The following is a 12583-nucleotide window of genomic DNA, read 5'->3' as shown; positions in this document are numbered from 1 at the left end:
GTGTGGTGGTCATACAAGCTACCTCTATCATCAGCCTGGGAACTTCCTTTGCATCTCTCTTACAGGATTCCACTTTCCTCCATTTTGATGGAGTATATTTATCCTTTTGTAGCTTCTCCAAAAAGGGTACACCGGAAGTAAACCTGATACCTTCACGTCTGAAGATGTCCTTACATTTTACCCTCAAACAGGGTAAAATGATTTGGTTGGCTATAAGATTCTAGGCTGAAAAGATATTTTCCATCAGGACTGTGTTCCAGCTTCAGACGTCAGTGCTGTGAAATTCAAAGATGTTTTGATGTTTAAACCATTGTACATGACCTGATTTTTTTCTCTGGAACCTTTTAGGTACCCTGATTTTCTGAAATGCCACAATGATATACCTTAGTGTAGGGGTTTAAAAATTCCCTGCGCTGGGTACTTGGTGGCTCCTTTTAATTTAGAATCTCTTAGTTTTGGGGAATTTGGGGGGTATTATTTCTTTGATAACGTCCTTTCATTTTTCTCTTTTGACACTTCCTAGATTGATCCTTTATTTTCTTGTTTTCTCTTCTAATTTCCATCTCTTTTTCTGTTCTACTTTCATGGAAGAGTTCCTTGAATTTATCTTCTAACCCTTCTACTGACTTTTCAAAATTTCTGAAGTTGTATTTTCAATATCCAAGAGCTCCTTCTTGTTCTTTGCATAATCCCTTGTGTTGCCTCTTTGTTTCCGTTTTATGTATGCTGTATCTTCTCTCAGACCTCTGAGATTATGAAGATATTTTAAAGCAGCAGTCCCCAACCTTTTTGGCACTAGGGACTGGTTTTGTGTAAGGCAATTTTTCCACGGACCGGGGGTGGGGGTGGGGTGATGGTTCAGGCGGTAATGCAAGTGATGGGGAGCAATGGGGAGCGGCAGATGAAGCTTCGCTCACTCGCCCGCCGCTCACCTCCTGCTGTGCGGCCCTGTTCCTAACAGGCTGTGGACCGATACTGGTCCACGGCCTGGGGGTTGGGGACCCCTGTTTTAAAGAGTTTTCATCTATTATCTGTGTTTCACATTAGAGGATTTCCTCAAATGTCTGGTGATCCTTGGCTGTCACTTCATATATCATCAATATAAAAATTTTTAATGAAAGGTTTTACTTTGTATGTATGTATGTATTTATTTATTTACTTATTTACTTATTTATTTTCTTATTTCCTTCCTTACTTACTTACTTACTGATTGATTTATTGATTGATTGATTGTACGCGGGCCTCTCACTGTTGTGGCCTCTCCCGTTGCGGAGCACAGGCTCCGGACGCGCAGGCTCAGCGGCCATGGCTCACGGGCCCAGCCGCTCCGCGGCATGTGGGATCCTCCTGGACCGGGGCACAAACCCGTGTCCCCTGCATCGGCAGGCGGACTCTCAACCACTGCGCCACCAGGTAAGCCCTACTTTGTTTTTAAATACAAAGTCTTGCAGTGTGTATTTTCTACTTATATCACATCTCAATTCCGACTAGCCAAAGTTTAAATGCTTGAGAGCCACATGTGGCAAGTGACTACTGAACTGGACAGTGCAGCTCTAGAGAGAGTAGAGATAAGTATCTCTGTTTGATCTACCACATTTAACCAGAGTTCAAGAATATTTTTTTTCAGGTAATACAAACACCCCCAGATATATTGATATGGCTAAGCTGTGTCCTCAAGAACAATGGTACTAACTTATGCTTTCTGGCAGCTGTGTGAGGATGACCATTTCCTCCTTCCCATGTCAACAATGGACAACATCATTCTTTTTGAAGCTTCTCTAGTGATTCACTTCCTCTCAGACTGTGGAGGAGGATACTGTCACCAGAGTCTCAGTGGGCTGATCCCTCAAATGAAGCAGATCTTAACCACTGCATGTTTTGGGAAAGCAGTGTGTTGTATCCTTACCTGATGTCAGAAAGGCAAGGGTACCAATTGTTTCATTGGACATGATGTTATGGAAACGTGCCAGCTGTCCAAACATCTGTAGGCCAGCCTCCTTCTCTCGGCGGGCTTCTGGAGTCAGACTGTCCCATTCACCTCGGTCCTTCTCAATTTGTTGAATTTTTATCTTGCTCAAATACTACAGAAACCAGAGGTGGAAGGTATCAGAGAACAAAGTGTATTGAAGGGAAGATGATATTTAAGAGGTCTTATTTAAAATCTAGTCCACTAAGCTGGGAAAACCACGGACTACCTAAGAGACATGAGGCTTTCTCAGCACAGGGCTGAAGTTTAAAAAGAAATTGTGGGGAGACTTCCCTGACGGTCCAGTGGCTAAGACTCCACGCTCCCAATGCAGGGGACATGGGTTCGATCCCTGGTTGGGGAACTAAGAATCCTGCATGCCGCAAGGCACAGACTTAAAAAAAAAAAAAAAAAAAAAAAGACGAAAAAAAGACAAAAAAAGATGAAAAAGAAATTGTGGGAAAAATTGTTTCAGCCTGGGTAGACGTATGGGTAATTCCCCTGGAAATATTATAGTCTATGAAATAGAAACAAGGACAAATAGTATATGAAATATTGGTAAAAGCAAACAGGCTACAGGGAAAAAAAAGATGAAAGATGAAAAAAAAAACCCACCCCCCAAAACTGCTTATCAAAAAACAAAGCTCTGTCAAACATGCAAAATGTCTGGAAGGAGAACCATAAATATTTAAAACCCTCTACCTCTCAACATTCCTGCTATTGTAGCAAAAGCATGTTAAGACGTACAGTCCCGTGAAAGCGCCATCTGTGTCGTTCTGTCACATAGCTCTTGCTTAGAAACGTCTATTTATTACAGGGCTTGTTTTCTAAGGCAACGGATCTAAAATCTTCAAGTACGGGATTATGAGCAAAGCAGGGACATTTTCTCACAAATCAAATACAAGTTACTGGGAGATTGCTAATCAATACGAGGAGTGTGTGGGCTATCCAACAGGCTACCCTCATGATTTACCTGCTTTGTCTCCCTTTGGGTCACTGCCCTATCTTACACCTGTCGCAGATAAGGGAAGTTTTTATAGGAGCAATAAGCAGCTCCACAAGGGAGGGTTAAGCTGAAGGAACTGAGAGACCCCCAGGTGTATACTTTGTAAAACTCATGTTTCAGATATAGCTAAAGATTTGGGAGGCAGTGGACAGATGAAGAGTACTGATGACTTGGAGTCTTTATGTGAAAAAATAACCCAAACCAGAGATTTTTTTTTCCAAATAGTGGTATAAAAGTCAGAACCTTTTAGGAAAGAGGGCTAAGAATCATTGCCTTGGTCAGTCACTGTTACTGATGTCTTGGGATGCAAGAAAGTTGAAAGCACTAACTGAATGAAGATCCTCTGATTTCTTTCTGTAGTGCTAGACTGATTAGTTCTGCCAGTGTACCTTAGTTTGGCCTTTCACACTTTCTTTTCCACTCTCGGCCAAAATATCATCCTAGCTCATAAGGCCCTTGGTCTTGGTCTCTAATGGAACAATACCTATCAAACTCTACAAGGGCAAGGTTGGTGGTACATTACTACTTGCAAATTTTTGGTGTCCAAGCCTGGTACTAGGGGATCGCTAGCATAAGGATTGCTCTATTATGACTAAGAGGTAAAAAGTATGTATGATGGTATAAGGGCACTTAAATCTGTTTGTTTGTTTTTTTACCTGTATGGCTTCATCCAAAAGGAAGATGGCATCGTTCATCAGCAGGTTAAGAAAGCGGAGGAAGAGTGGGGGATTCATGGCTTCTAAATTCTTAGAGGCATAGTCAGCCAAATCCTGGAAGTCCCAGCCCAAGAAAAAAACATTTTAGTACTGAATCGCAACCCATTGGGGCTTATGTGGAGCAAAACTCAGATAACTCAATTTTGGTTTCACCAAAAACATTCTCACCTTAATGCTTTCTCGATAGGTATCTGTTCCCCACATGTACCTGAGGATGGGATACATGGGGCGGCGGTAATTAAACTTCTGCTCAAACTGATGGGGGTCTCCTGGAGTAAGGTAAGAGCAAAACATCAGCAAAGGTGGTGCTATTAGAGAAAAGGCAAGAGCTTAGGTTTATGTGTAGCCATTTATTGTATGAAAATTCTGAATGCGTCAAGGCTACCGGCAAGACCTGCCGTGGGAGTTTATGAAGGCCTAGAGTCATAATCAAGTGCTTGCTTATCTCCTTACCGACAGAACAAGAGGGGGACATATAAACGATACAGTACTCAGAAAAGGACAAAGACTGAGCTGCAGAATAAAAGCCAAGGGAAACAAATGCTTCCATATCCAAACGTAGACTACTTCTCAGACTCTGGATGAGGCCTCTGCACTGGCCGTTGTGGCAGTGGCAGTGCCAGCCCCGTGCAGGATGGGCTACTAAAAGTAATCCTCACACTCTTCACGGGTAACATCCCAACGGTGTGGCCAACTGGTTCTTGATTACTCTGAAAAATCAGGCCAGGAGCTAAAAATCTGACGCTTATACTGCTTTTGACATGCCAGAGGTACCACCAGAGCTCTACAGGTTGGGTCATATAATAAAGGAGGGGCATGGGATTTGGAGTCAGGAGACTTAGGTTTTCCTTCTGGCTCCACTTAATGCAAGTCTCTTACTCTTTCTCAACTCCCACTTCCTCAGAAAATAAAACAGGAATTATAATACACCCTCTAATATGACAACCAAAGGGTCATAGTGTCTGTATAATGAGATAACTGCAATGATTTATCGTGCAACTTCTTATATATTATAAAGATTTACATACACTGCCTCAACCATCACTTCAACCCCTTTCACAAATGAGGAAACTAAGTCTCAGAGGTAAGCAAGTAACAAAGTCAAAATTCAAATATGGAAAAACAGTCAGTAAAGTGTTAAATGTCTCTTTAATGTTAATTGTATTTATCACTGGCTGGCAGGACATCCCCTTTAAAAGGGGCCTTAAGTACTGCTTTGCATATCTTGTTTACCGGTTGAGAGGGGGTACTGTTTACTCAGACATAGCATCTCAGGGTTACAGCTCAAAAGGGCATGAGAGAAAGGGAATGTTGCTGTTATTCTTAATCTAACAATTAAACTGTACGAGAGTTAGACCGTCTGGATAAGACAAAAGAATATCTCAATCAGCACATCGTCTCATTATCACCATTCTGTAATTCTGAGGCAGAGAAAAATAAAGACCTGGGGTTTTAATTGGACAGCCTTATTTATTTGAGTATGATTCTATCAAAAATTATAGTAAAGTTGTTAACAGTATGCGTTTTTCTTTTTTAAGGTGAGAGAGACCTGATTCTACCACTTAATTGTATGACATAAACAAATAATTTAATCTTTTTGAGCATCCATGTCTTTATAGGTAAATGGGGATAATAGAGTAAAACTTTCCAGATGGTGACAGATTAAGGAAACAATGTGAAAAAAGCACTTAGCATCAAGGGTAGCACATGGTAGGTATTCAATAAATGATGGCTTATGATATTTTCCTGACATTTAAAAACTGATCAGCGATCAGTTTCTTGGTTCTAGACTGCTTTACCTGTAAACTCAATGTCCACAAAGACCTTGATTAGAGCTTCTGCAAGGTGGGATGCATAGAGAAAGTTGCAGAACACACGTTTCCGGTGGAACACACTGGATACCAAGGGATTTGGGGTCTGATCCATGTGGGGCATCACTGCTTCCAACACCTCAGCGAGTTTGGCCCTTAGGTGGGGATTCTTCATCCTATGAATAGGGCAGAAAGCAAACTGAGCAGGCAGAAAATTTAACTCCCAAATTTATAACTATTCTCTCCATACGAGGAGTCAAAACATCATATATCATCTGTACAGAGAGTTACAGGAGAAAACACGACTCCGCAGCTTTAAGTCGGTCAATTTCTGGGGGATATGCAGAGTGTACCATTCAGCTCTTTAAGATCACAGCTTACCAGTTACGAGGATGAGTTCTTAAGTTTCTATTTAATGCTCCGCCATTCTGTTTACTTCTGTATAACAATGCATGACTTACTATTCTCTGACAGCTTCATCTGGGATAAACTTGCCTTTCCAAGCTTTCTGAGGCTAAGGGCCAGGATATAATTATTCCACATTACTTATATGCATACCATGTGCACCTAATACTTGTTGACTTATGATTTTTCATTAGGTCTGCTCAGTTCAGTGAAGGACTGGCTTCTACCTGTGTCTCACTGACACGGCTCAGGGGATTGTGGATCTCTTCTTTGTGCAGCAAATTCTCACTTTCATACATACTGTTTCCTTTGGCCTACCACCAAAAAATCAGAGAAGCAACTCTACAGGTCAGTGAGCATCTTCCTTTGGGAAGGAGGACTAGAAGCTATGAATGGTAAGACTTGAGATCAGAGAGCATTTACCCAAGTTTACGGCTCATCCAACTCAGAATTTTAAGAGCAAACTTTGTTATCATACATTAGAAGATCATTAGCACCTGGCAAGGTCTCTGGCATTAAGGTAACTATTTTAACCAGGGACTAGCAGTGAAATTCCCATCAGGTACCTTATATGCAGGTTCAAATTCTCTGTGGGCAAAGTCCTTTGTTTATTATGCCTCTCAAGTGTGGGATTTTGGGCTACCCGTAAGGATAGTCAGGTGATTCATTAATGTTAACACAACTTCTGAAGGCAACCCCTTATGATTCAGGCTTGTTTATTTCTTGGTTTAGAAGTCTTCTGAATGTCTGCAGCTCTAAACTGTGACAGAGTCACGCTTTCAGCACTTCACCTTTCTATGCTTCCAGTGAAAATGGTGATAAAATGAAGGACATGTTCCAGGGAATCTGCTGATGTCTCCAAGATGTCATCGGCAAAGCGGCGGAGAAAAATGAGGAAATCACCCAAGTTATCTGCAAAAAATTCTGAGAAAAAAAATATTCACTGGAATTGGCCAAACATCCGACTCTTTGTATTATGCAATATTTAAATTCCTCCCTTTTACTCTACTTAGTGAAGGTTAAAAAAACCCCAAATGTCTTGTAGGTACTAGAAATGACGATAAATTAATATAGAATCTCCTTTGAATGTAAGTCAATTTTTATTTTTATCCAAGTAAACAGAATAGTAGAGACATAAAATGTTAACACACCAGTGCAGTTTAAGAAAGTATACTGATAGACATATACTTCCACACTCGAGGTTAACTGTGTGTTAAAATAACCCTTTAGGGCCTCCCTGGTGGCGCAGTGGTTGAGAGTCCGCCTGCCGATGCAGGGGATACGGGTTCGTGCCCCGGTCTGGGAGGATCCCATATGCCGCGGAGCGGCTGGGCCCGTGAGCCATGGCCGCTGGGCCTGCGCGTCCGGAGCCTGTGCTCCGCAACGGGGGAGGCCACAACAGTGAGAGGCCCGCGTACCGGGAAAAAAAAAAAAAAAAAAAAAAAAAAATAACCCTTTAGATGAAAAAGAATCTTGAATAGAAATGAATACATTAGATGACTATGGTCTTCACTCTCTGGAGTCCTCCACTGGTCTTTGCCTTCTAGTACTTATGCCCTTGTATATCTCCTCCTACACTATTCCAGGGTAGAAGACACACTATGGGGCACATAGAAGTGATGGCATGTCATTTCCATAATTAGGTTATAAAAGCCTACAGCTTCCATTTTGGTTCCCTGCTCTGAGGAAGCCACCTGCCATACCGCTAGCAGTACTAAGGAGAGTCCTGTGTGGCCTGGAAAAGAAACCAGCAAGCAACTGAGGTTTGCCAACAACCACACGACCAGGCTTGTAAGCAGATCGTCCAGCTCTGGTCGAGTCTTCAGATTCCCACGGCACTGGTGGACAGTCTGGTTGCAACCTCACGAAGGACCAGAGTCAGAACCATGCAGCTAAGCTACTCCTGGATCACTGACCCGTGGAAACTGTGTGTGATAATGTGTATTGTGTTAAGTTGCTATGTTTTGGGGTAATTTGTGACTCAGCAATAGATGACCAGTACAGTGATCAAGAACATGTAACCTGATTTTGACGGACAGTTTCTGCCGACCCCTCACCAACATACACACATACACAATCTCACTTCTGGGTTAACCAAGAGGAGATGATTTTTTTTTTCTAAAGAATAGCACAGGGGGGTGGGTTAGACAAATAAATTTATAAGTTGAATGACAACTTCATGACTGCCCTTCATCCTTTGAAGACTATTTTCTTATCTGCACAGCAGTGGCGACACAATGCTGAGGAACAAGCTATCAGTTCCCCCAGGCTTCAACCAACAGACATTACCTACAAGTTTGAGTTGTTTCTCCAAAAACAGCTGAATGATAACTAAGGAAGGATATTTTGAGGATTAAACTTCCAACGTGACCCAGTTAAACTTAGATGGCTATAAATAGGAAGCTCCCAAGGGAGAGCCTGCTTACCTGGCACGTAAGCCAAAGAACTGTAGCCATCTGGCAAAGGAAAAGTTAGCTCTATCGGCTGTGAGCCCTCATTGCCTATGGCCAGTTGAACTAGGAGAACAGCCATGGACACCTGCAAATTTAGGCAGTTTTGCAGCATTTGCGGCTCAGTCATGGCAGTCTTAGTAGAAAGATAGATGGTCATCAGTCGTTCAAACTGCTCACGGAGGTTGTCAGCAGCAGGGCTAGAACTTTGCTGAGCATCCCGCCAGGCTACCTGCAGCCGATGCAGGTTTTGGTTGATTTTTACCATCTGATCATGCAACCTGCCCCCAAGAAAGCAGAAAAGACTGGGTCAGGAGGCTCATATAGGGACAGTTGAGTACAAACTGTTTTTTTTTTTTTTAATTTTAACATCTTCATTGGAGTGTAATTGCTTTACAGTGTTAATTTCTGCTGTATAGCAAAGTGAATCAGCTATACGTATACATACATCCCCATATCCCCTCCCTCCCATCCTCCCTTACAGACCATTTTTGAAAACCAAATCCTCACTTATTTATTCTATTACTGCCTTTTAGGATGTAGGGAGCTGCAGCTGTGATGACACAGAAGGCAATCACAGAAGTTACTGACAGGACAGAGGTGGGGGCGTAGCACCGGGAAAATGTCACCAAGTATTCAAGAATGGAACCTCATTACATAGATTCGGCTAGTTGTCTTCGGCTGAAATGCACCATCCATAAAATGGCTCGGTTGGGCAGGCTGTAGATTGGGCTTTTACTATGTACAATATATAACAATCAGGCAAAGTACAAGAAGCCCAGCGGGGTAGTTTGACACCACACAAGTGCAATGACTGTACCTGGGTGTGGTTATATGGACAGTCTTTCCATGGTTAGTAGAGAACTAAAGCTGGTGAGAAAGGAGTCTAGATTACTAATGACCACATATCAACCAGTAGCCACCTATGATGCAGCCTAAGAGCAGCTTCCAGTCCTCTGATGCTCAATATAAAATCAAATGATTCTTCAAAAAGGGTCAGCCAGATGTTCTCTAATGAAAGGAAGACCCATAATTAAAAAAGTCATTCTTGGCCTTGTGGATAATGTCTAGGGTTAGCTAGCCAATACTGGGAAACTAGATGACATTCATTTTTGTGTTTGAATCTAGGTGGTTGAACAGGTTAAACACATGCTAAATTGTTATCTATTGTGTCACTTAAAATGTCAATGATAGGGATAGAAAATGTCTCTAATAAAGATATAATTTCATTTTTCCAAAAATTTGCTGAGTTCTGAAAAATGCTGTGTCAGTTTAAGTATCCCGAAAAGGCATTAAAAATTGCTGTCCTCAATATACCTTCCTATAGACTGTGAGTAGCTATTTTCTCCCCTTATTTATACTTGTCACAGTCAGCTAAATCAGAGGGAAAAAAAAATCATAGAATGACATACGGTTAGCCAGAACCAGACCATTTTTTGAAGTCATACACTTTAGCTCTCAAATCTTCACACTTCCAGAATCCTCCTTATCTTTGATACAGATTTTTATGTTCCTACTGATCTTACTGAAATACCTTATAAATATTTAATTTTGTCAATTTTGTCTCTATACCATAGAGTAAAGCTTTCTCTTTTTTCATCAGGAGTAATAAGTAATGAAAATTCAAGAGCAGAATGTGAAATGTTAAATGAAAACAATTCCACTTTAGCAGATGACAAAAGGAAGATAGTGATTTAAAAATTTGCAAGTTTAGAGAAAAATACTAGTGTATCTTTAATTTTAAAAAGTTTAACACGTCAAAAATTAAAAATAAATTCAAGTTATATGGATAAAGCCACTTCATGTAGACACAAATAAATGCATATAATGCCCTTTTCCTACTAGATCCTAATGTCAGCCTTCAGAATAAAGTGAGATTGTTATCTGTAAGACGCACTTTCAACCTTCTGATTATCAACACAACCAAGCAGTTCTTTCCTCATGACATCAGAGGAGTTACCTGTGAAATCCCAAGTACAAGGTGTACTCTGTCAGGACAAGGTTTTCTGTTACAAGGTTGTAGTTCTGGGGAAACTTCGGCTCCCGCACAGCTGGGATCAAACAGGTTTCTTTGTCCAAACCTCAAAGAAATTAAAAGGAAGAGTAAATGGCTTGCCACAGACATCTATCTTGGCTCCAGTGTCCCCTTATTCTAGTTCAACTTCCATCCTGCTATTAGTGAATTAAGTAATATCTTCTTAAAAACACATCTTCTCACATTCCTACTCTCTTGTCTAAAAATGTAATTTGGCTTCTCAGTGTATAGAAATGCAGTTAAATCTCTTTAGCTTGTTCATGAAATCACCAACAATTAAAAGGAATGATAGCACTATAGATTTTTCCAGGGGGTAGATAATAGATCATTTGTATCTATTCTGTGCTTTTCTGTATTTAAGATTATTTGCTTTTGAGCATGTGTTACTTTTATAATTATCAGAGTTATAAAACTGGGAGGAAATACATCCAGATTGAGTGATTCATTTTGAGTGGTAGAATTAAGAGTGATTTATCTTCTTCTTTTCACTTCTCTGTATTGAGTTTTCCCCTAGGCTAGTATTTCCTGCCAATTCCCATACCCCTTCCCCCACCTACCCCTTGTTCCAGCCACACTGAGCTTCCTCACTGTTCCTTAGCCATTTCACAGCTGTGTACCTTCCTACTTGTTTTTCCCTCTATATAAAGGGCCTCCTTTGCTCCTTTGCTTGATAAACCCAACTCATTTTTCAGGATTCAGCTATGAAGACCTCCAGCTTCTGTAGAATTAATCATTTACTCCCTCCTCTGTGCTCCTGTAGATTACCCCTAGACCATATTATGATGATCTGTTAACATATCTGCCTTCCTGTGGAGACTTCGAGTTCAAAAAGGACAGGGACTGTACTTTATTCATTTTCATAATGAATGAATGAATGAGCGAATATCCAAGTCTACCAAATTCAGAGAGAAGGTCTCATTAAAGGACATCTAAAAAATGACAGTTTTTAAAAGTCTGCCTTTTTAAAATTCATAATAGCTTTTCTTTTTGCCTCATCTTGAGAAAGAGGGACCTCTGTGAAAAAGGATATAGAAGTGAATGGCTAAGATGTTATGCACACACTGTTTTGAGAAAACCAGCTCCCCCTTACCTCTCATGTGTACATTTTTTATTTTTCGTTCTTCATCGTTCAACTCCTTCAGGGCACAGTAAGTGGGATTAAAGGTGAGGAGCCGAGAGGATCTGGGTTTGCAAAATGGCTGGCATAACTTCAGGAGAGCAGCACCCAAATTCAGAAAGAAGGCATCCGAGGCATACATTTGGAAGAAGATTTCTGGCATCTGATTGGCCCAAATCTTGGTGCGGCCTGCATTTGCATGCAAACAGTTTCCAAGCCAGGACAAGATACAGTGTTTGGTTTCTGGAGAGAGCTGGAGTAAGTTCTTCAACATCTGGTAGATCTTTTCATGGAACCGAGCCATGAACTGTTTAACCAGAAAACACAACCACAGAACATTCCAGTTTCACAATCCTAATATTTGTTACTCTCAAATCTTAGCCACTGGCAATTTCCAAAAATACACGAATCCTAATCTTCTCCCTCACTCTCCCTGTGCCTTACGCCACCATTTCTGATTAAAAAAAAAAATTTTTTTTTTTCTGGGAACTTTTAAGAGATTTCCTGATGAGCTGCCAAACTGCAGGTAGCATTTACATAGCTTTAGAATAGGGGATGGGAAGGTTTTTCTGCAGAGGGCCAGATGATAAGTATTTTTGGCTTTGCATGCCATATGGTCTCTGTAGCAACTATTCAACTCTACCACTGTGGCATGAAATCAAGCCATAAACAGTACATATACACATGGGCATGGCTGGGTTCAATAAAACTATTTACAAAAATGGGCGATAGGCTGGATTTGGCCACTGGTATAATTTGCCAACCTCTGCTTTAGAAAGTTGTGATGACGGGAGATTTAAACTGCCCGCAATTCAACCATTTATGGTCATATGTTGGCCAGACTTCTACCATAATTTATGCTAAGAAGCCCCAAAAGAGAGGACATAAGTAGAAGGAGGAAAAGGAAAACAATTTGGCTTTTAAGCTGGAGTTCAGTCAGAAGATTTTAAGAGCTAAAGTTATAAGAAATAGCTTGGTGAGAAAAACGAGGATTGAGAGCAGGTAGCTGTGCTACAGCACAGGGCAAAGAAGAGCAGCAGCTTACTCTTAAACCACACAAAGGTTTGTCCTCTGCTC

General features: G+C 41.0%; 1 protein-coding gene across 1 annotated transcript in view; it reads right to left on the bottom strand.

Annotated features, from left to right (window-relative positions):
• UBE4A (ubiquitination factor E4A) overlaps window positions 1-12583 on the bottom strand; it is a 36214-nt gene that overhangs the window by 8273 nt on the left and 15358 nt on the right. Inside the window, exons 9-16 of the mRNA XM_060103566.1 lie at window positions 11480-11813; window positions 10315-10435; window positions 8331-8635; window positions 6696-6828; window positions 5488-5675; window positions 3857-3957; window positions 3629-3742; window positions 1907-2081 (exon numbers count right to left, since the gene is read on the bottom strand). Coding sequence (XP_059959549.1) covers window positions 1907-2081; window positions 3629-3742; window positions 3857-3957; window positions 5488-5675; window positions 6696-6828; window positions 8331-8635; window positions 10315-10435; window positions 11480-11813 — 1471 coding nt within the window. The remainder of the gene's footprint in view (window positions 1-1906; window positions 2082-3628; window positions 3743-3856; window positions 3958-5487; window positions 5676-6695; window positions 6829-8330; window positions 8636-10314; window positions 10436-11479; window positions 11814-12583) is intronic.

This window comes from Mesoplodon densirostris, chromosome 7 (assembly GCF_025265405.1).
Source record: "Mesoplodon densirostris isolate mMesDen1 chromosome 7, mMesDen1 primary haplotype, whole genome shotgun sequence".
Taxonomy (NCBI): Eukaryota; Metazoa; Chordata; class Mammalia; order Artiodactyla; family Ziphiidae; genus Mesoplodon; species Mesoplodon densirostris.
Note: the sequence above shows the minus strand (reverse complement) of the source record. Positions and strands in the feature narration are given on the sequence as shown.